Source organism: Equus przewalskii, chromosome 9 (genome assembly GCF_037783145.1).
Source record: "Equus przewalskii isolate Varuska chromosome 9, EquPr2, whole genome shotgun sequence".
NCBI lineage: Eukaryota > Metazoa > Chordata > Mammalia > Perissodactyla > Equidae > Equus > Equus przewalskii.
This window is the reverse complement of record NC_091839.1, coordinates 15,362,651-15,369,528: the sequence shown is the minus strand read 5'-3', so window position 1 is coordinate 15,369,528 and position 6,878 is coordinate 15,362,651. Positions and strand designations below refer to the sequence as shown.

At 58.1% G+C, this 6,878-nt stretch overlaps 1 protein-coding gene across 2 annotated transcripts in view; it reads right to left on the bottom strand.

The window, feature by feature from the left end:
- Positions 1 to 1,513: 1,513 nt before the first annotated feature.
- Positions 1,514 to 6,878, bottom strand: part of MARK4 (microtubule affinity regulating kinase 4) — a 30,356-nt gene continuing 24,991 nt past the window's right edge. Inside the window, exons 15-18 of one of the 2 annotated variants that reach the window (XM_070558026.1) lie at positions 5,627 to 5,905; positions 5,404 to 5,483; positions 4,392 to 4,436; positions 1,514 to 2,796 (exon numbers count right to left, since the gene is read on the bottom strand). In XM_070558026.1, the coding sequence (XP_070414127.1) occupies positions 2,732 to 2,796; positions 4,392 to 4,436; positions 5,404 to 5,483; positions 5,627 to 5,905 (469 nt within the window). In that variant the 3' untranslated portion in view covers positions 1,514 to 2,731. The remainder of the gene's footprint in view (positions 2,797 to 4,391; positions 4,437 to 5,403; positions 5,484 to 5,626; positions 5,906 to 6,878) is intronic. The other variant, XM_070558025.1, reaches the window with a different exon arrangement.

Below are 6,878 nucleotides of genomic sequence, written 5' to 3'. Positions count from 1 at the left end.
GAAAGCCCAGGTTCCTCTCCACGACCTTCAAGGCTCTGCCAGCATCTCTCAGGGACTCTCTACTCACCCTGCATCCTACGACGTTTGCTGAAGGTCCTGTGCTCTCTTGCTTCCCAGCCATTGCACAGGCTGTTCCCTCTGCCTAGAATGCATGCCCCTCCACCAGGAAGCCCTCCTTGCTTGGGGCAGGCGCCCCCTCTGGACTTCCTCAGCCCCTGGGCTCCCCTACACGAGCCTTGCCCACTGTGGACCATCAGTGAGGATATAGGTGCCTCCCCTCCTGGACTGTGAGCCCCACGAGGGCAGGGCTGGGGCTGTCTCGGTCACCTCTGTGTCCCCAGCACAGGGCTGGGCACAGAGAAAGCCCTTAGGGATTGAGACTTCAAGACATGCTTGGTTCACCTCCACAGCGCATTTCCCTGCCCTCTCAACTATAAACACCTTTCAGCAGATCCCTATCCCGGCCTCACTTCTAAGACAGTAATGTGGTTCTGCCCCAGACCCTGAACTTTTCCCACGGACCACTCAATCTTCACTACCCTTCGTTTCTCATTTGAGTTCCTATCAGCCCCATGAACAAGACGAGGGTTGACTCTACCTGCCCCAAATGGGCAACTGAGACAGTTCTAAGTCTCTTCCTTGCATAGAACCCTCCATGGCTCCCCAGTGCCCGAGAATCAAAGCCCAGCTTGTTCAGTTTGGCCCACAATGTCCTGGTGAACAAGCCCTGCCATCCTATACTGGATGGCCCTCTACTGCTTAAGTCGACCAAGCTCCCACTTCCCTTCTGCTCACAACACCTTGCCTGTCCTTTGCAGAGCCCCCTCTAAGTCCAGCTCTAGGTACCGGCTGGGCCACTCCAGAGTCACAGAGACTGGTTCATGGATGATCACATGACTTATGTGGGCCAATGAGAGTCTGTCTCCAGACTTTCGCCGGAAGTTGGCAATGAAGAACTTTCTGCTGCAGAAACCAAGCTGGAGGAATGAAAGCTTGGAACTGCTGGGGTCATCTTTGCGACCCGGGAGTGCCCACTGGATGAAACTGCCGGAATGGAACTCACACTGAGAAAAGCAGAGGTGAGATGGCCTGCTGCCTGGATCCAGCCATACCTGAAGCCAGATGCCCTTGGACTATTAAATAACATAAGCAAACAGATACATTTTTGCTTAAGGGCAGATGGATTATTAGTCCTAATACAGCATTTCTCTTGCTAAATCTCCACCCACCCCAGCATAGCAGCCACACGGAAACAACCCACAGTTCTCTGAAGATATACCACACACTCCCACTTCCAGGCTTTCGCCCAGGGCATATCCAATACCTGGTCAACTCCTACACATCCTTCAAAGCCCAACTCCAGCACCAGTTCCCCCAGAGCACCTTCCCCAACCTCCTCTCACTTTCTTTTCTGGGCTCCCCAAAGCAACGGTTTCTTTAGCGTTTGCGTCAGAACCCACGTCCCCCAACACAGGGGCTCCTTGCGTCTGCGTGTCCAGCACTGGGCCTGGCATGGAGTAGGCACCGGTCAATGACTGTTTATTGAATAAATGTACTACCGGAGTAAGAAGTGGTTGAGAGTCCAGTATGACGTGGGTGGGGTCCGATACGGGAACTGGGGCCCCGTGGATGAGGCCGATTCTGCCCCGCCCTCCTCCACCGTCACCCTTGACCCTCGCACCCCCGCGGCTCCCATTCTGCAGATGAGAACACCGAGGCTCAGAAAGGAGGACCCACTCGCCCAAGGTCCCACACCTCCTCCTCGTCACACTTGCAGGGGAGGGCAGGGAAGGAAAACCCCGGGGGCAGCGTGGGGGAGGGGGGACTCTCCTAAGTTTATTGGGCGACAGGCTGCAGGTGAGGGGCTGACGGGGGCGGGGTGTAATAACTTAAAAACCGGAGGTGACAGCGGCAGCTCCTTGAGAGATCTCTGCAGAGGGGAGGGGGTGGGGGTATTTACACGGATTTGTACAAAGTGCCCCGCGCCAGCCTGGGGCAGGAAGGGGGGTTCGAGCACGAGGGGAGGGGGAGGGGAAGGAATCTGCCTCTCGGACCCCCACTCCCAGCCCTCCTCCCACCCATTCTCCAGTCTTTAGGCTCAGTTAACTCCTCCGGCCCCTGCCCAAGCCCTAATTCTTGAGCCATCGGGAGGAATGGAAGAGCTTCCTCAGTTTCCCTTTCTGCCCCGGCCCTGCCCCCAGAGTCTCCTCAGGTGCCCCATGGCAGGGCGAGGGGGGACAGGACCTCCTGGAGGCTCCAGGAAGGTGCCAGCTCCCCCTGCCAAGCACCCTCGCTCTTCTCTCATGCCCAGCGACCCCGCAGAACAGCCGAGGGGACAATCTTGGCCCCTAAACCGACTTCAGGGAACCTCAGGTGATGACAAAATGAGAATCCCCTCCCTGACCCCAAGGGGAGGGGACGAGGAAGAGGAAGGGGAGGGGACCCGGGGCCGTGGCGGCTCAGAGCTCGAGGTCGTTGGAGATGCGAGTGACCAGGGTGCGGAAGGCCAGGGCGGTGCCCGCCACGCGGCGGAACAGGACCCCCCGCAGGCCCGGCCGGGGCAGCTGGCAGACCTCCACTTCGAAGTGGGACAGGGGCTCGGGCCCGCCCGCACCCCCGTGCAGGCAGGCCAGCAGGAACGGCTGGGGCTGGCGGCAGCGGCAGCGGGCGGCCGCCGTGGCCTGGCGCAGGGCTGCCATCAGGGCCTCGGGCGGGCGCGAGCTGGTCAGCTTCACACTCCAGGGGAATCGGAGCAGCCGGGGGGCGGTTTCCGCTTGATCCCAAGGTAGATGGCAACTGCGGGGGGAGAGAGGACGCTCAAAGGAGAGAAGAGGACGGTAACCCGTCTCCCCCTTTCTCATCCCAGTGACAGTTTCAGCTGGACACGCAGCTGCCCAGCCAGAGACTACATTTCCCAGCCTCCCCTGCGGCCAGGCGCGGCCATGTCTCCCAATTCCAGGATGCGAGCGGAAGGGATGCGCGCAATTCCGCGCACACCGCCTCTTTCAAAAGACACCAAGTGCCCTGGACTCTGTAGCCCCACTCGGCTGCAGCATGAGCCACCCTCTGCTGCGAAGATGACCACAGGGCTCAAAGGGATGGGGATGCAAGACCCCTGGCTCCCTGAGTGACCTCATGGAACAAATTGGCCCTGCCAGCCTGGCCAGGCCACAGAGGGTGCGAAGGAGAGAAATTTACTGCCGTCTGTATTTGGGGGCGGGGGGGGCGGGTCTCTGCTCCAGCAGCTGAGCTTGCTTCCTAGGTAATACGTCCTTCTGGTAACAATCACCGTTTTTGGAGGCCCAGCCCTCCCCACTCTAGGGCACAAGCTCTCACCTAGAAGCCGTACTACCCCCCAACGGGTATCTGGACATTTCTGGGGCTTTGTGAGTGCCACAATGTCTTGGGATGGGCGCACCGGTGGCATTTATTAGGTTGAAGGGGAGGGATGGGAGATGATGCGCGTTCGGCAGTGCGGGAGGGGGCCCTGCACAACAAGGAAACGTCCCGCCTAAACTACCCACAATGCCCCTCTTCAGCAGCATCCCACATGGAGACTTCCTGGTTCAGGAGGGGACTCCACTTCTCAGCTCCAAGGGGCAGCACGTGACTCAGTTCTGGCCAATGAGGACATTCCACATCCACTGTGATTGGTTCAAGGCTGAGCAGATGACCAGGTCTGACCAATCAGAGAACTCCCTGTCCCTGACTACATTTGGTTTAGGGGTGGACATGTGACCCCATTCCAGCCAATGAGAGTGAGTCCTGGGACTTTGTCGAACCTACCGGGGAAGCTGTTTATTCCCACTGGGGTCTCTCCATTGCTACTGTGTCAAAGGAGGCAGGGCTTGGCCAAGGACGGGCTGCCTGCATTTGTCAATAAAGTTTTATTGGCACACGGCCACATCTATTTTTTTTCCTATTGAATACGGCTGCCTTTGTGCTGCAATGGCAGAGCTGAAGAGATGAGACAGCGGCTGTCTGGCCCTCAAAGTCGAAACTATTTCCCACCTAGGGCTGTACAGATAATGTCTGCCACCTGATGGCCCAGAGGTGCCTGCGACCGCCCTGCCTCACTGGATGAGAGCGGAGGGGAGGCGTGGTGTCAGCAGGGGGAGGGGTCGGTTGTAGATGGAAGAGGCTGAAGTTAAAGACGGTCAGGGGATGGAGCTCAGGGATGCAGGTGGGAGTGAGGGGAAATCCTTGGGGATGGGAGCTGCGCTAAGAAGAGCAGAGGAGGGACGGTCACAGGGCATTTCAGGAAGCTGGCCTCGGAGGATGAGGCTCAGGTCCCATCTAAGGGTCTAGGGGAATGGGGGCAGGTGCTGAGACACCTGGCCAGAGGAGGGGTGGGGGCTGGTGTGGTCGCCAGGGGCAGGCACACGACTCACCTTGTGACCTCAGGTCCCCCGATTCTCTCAGGTTCGTCTGCGACCCTAAGGGAGGGGAGGGGGACAGTGTCTCATCTGGACATAGGGAGCCCCTCCCCCAACCCACTGCCTCCAGGACTCGGGGCAGCCCCCCCGGCTGAGCCCCAGTCCCTTCCCCCTGGCTGGAGCTGGACCCGGGAGGGCCGGGAATCGGGATCTGAGCTCCCTCTCCCTGCCCAGAAGGGGCGCCCAGTGTGAAATGGTTAGTGCAGGTCAAAGGAAAGAGACGGAAGAATCTGGAAGACGAGAGAGAAAGGGTGGCGGGTGGAGACACACACCTACATACAGAAGGGGCCACACACACACACACACACACACCCCTCTCCTTCAGGCTTTGCTCATATGACACCTTAGGGAGGCCCACCCCATTTAAAACTGCACCCTCCCTCTCCACACCCCGCGCCCCCTTCCCTGCTCTATTTCTCCCCTTAGGACTTGTCACCACACGAGAGTCTATACATTTTATTTATTTATTGTCTAGTGTCCGGGTCTAGTAGAACGTTGGCTCTGCCTGGGGAAGGATTTTACACATTTTGTTCACGCTCTACTCCAGGGCCGAGGCTGGCCCCAGGCACACAGTAGGCGCTCAGTGAGTAACAGCAAACATTTATAAAGCATTTTCCAAGGCAACAGTCTAAGCTCAGTCCATATCTCACCTCGTTTAGTCGGCGCCACAAACCCTATGAGGAAGGTGCTGCTATTACTATCCCCCTTTTACAGAAAAGGAAAGCAAGGCCCAGAGAGGTTGAGTGACTTGCTCAAGGGCACTCAGCAAAGCTGGGGGATGAACCCGGAGTCTGGCTCCAGAGGCCGGACGATTGTTTATCAAATGAGTGAGTCAACGAACCACCAGAGCCCACCTACAGACCCCATCCCCGCTCCCGGAGCCCCCTTCCCCCGATGCCTGCACACACAGATCAGACATGCAGACAGGGAGGCAGAGCCAGGAGAGCAGAGGGGGGTCGGGACTTACTGATCTTGGATCCCTGGGGCAGAGAGGCGCCCGAAACACAGCGGTTAGAGTTCTGGCGTTTAGAGGGATCGAGGGTAACCCTGCAGCGTGAGGAGGAGGAGGAGGAAGAGGAGGAGGAGGAGGAGGAGGAGATGTCGGGGCACAGGAGGACGGAGCAGAGTAGAGACAGGTTAGACCCCATCAGCCCCATCCCGCTCCCGCCCCCACGGCCGGGGAGGCTCACCTTCGCGTCAGTTTCGAGGTCAGCTTGGTGAAGAGGTTGGTGGTGGGGCGGGGCCGCCCGGTGGGCAGGGGCGTGGCCTCGTGGGCCAGCGTGGGAGAGGCGGGGGGACCGTTCTGCACGCCCCCACCTCCCCCGCCCCCTGCCCGCCTGTCCCGGACCTGGCCACCGTGGAAGGTGCTGCGGATGGTGGAGCCGCGAGCCAGGCGGCTCCGCTCCCCTGATGGGGGAGCCAGGCTGTGACTGGAGGGGGAGGCGGGGGGCACCCGTGGGGTACCCGAGCTGTGGGCAGAGAGGGACGAGTCAGGGTGGGGCCTCGAAGAAGGTCAAGAAACCCCAACCAAGCTAGAGCTCAGAGACAGGGCTGCCTTGTACAGTTGTCCAGGCTGTGTACTGTACAACCCTAGTATTATTTTACCAACTCTTCTCCCCTCTTAAGTCATCCCTTCTTCAAACTGTCCTTTCTTCAATCTCTACCCCCTCCAAACTGTCCCCTACCCGCTCTCCTCTCTCCAAACTCAGCAATAAATAGATTCAGATATATTTTTGCAAGAATCTCTTGCTATTTGCCATCCAAACCTCAGGAGCCAAATCAACTTTGCGAACACTCTGCTGTCTCAACTTTCATTATGCAAACTCGGGAAAAGGAACAGATGTGAAGGTCAAGAGTACCTATATTCATTATGACAATTTTTCAACAGGTGAAAATAAAGAGTTAGAGACCTTCTTCCTAAATTTCCATTGTCCCAGGACCCCCCTCCAGCCCTTCTGGCCCTCCCAGTCCTGCCAGCAGGGACTAGACCTCCAATTTCTATTATTCCAGGGACCCCAGGACCAGCCTGGATCACAGAGGGGGAACCCTGACTGTGGCAGATGCCCCCATGTCTCCCTCACAATCCATCCTCCTCCTTTTATTCTTCGTAACCAAACCTCTAAGAGGAGAACACATGGCCGCCAGCCAGAGACTACACTTCCCAGCCTCCCTTGCAGCTAGGGGTGGTCATGTGACTATGCTCTAGCCAATAGGATACAAGCAGAAGTGCTTTGTACTATTTCTGGGTCAGGCCTCTAAAGAGAAGGCAGTTTGTGCTCCACTCTCTTTCCGCCCTTCTTGCTGGTTGGGAAATGGTGGCAACTGGTGCAGCGGCCTTGGACCAGAGCAGGAGCCTCATGCTGAGGTTGGCAGAATCAACCTGGGTCCTTGGAGGGCCCTGGCCTCCTACGTCTGGATGCTTAGGTCACAGTGGACTAAAGC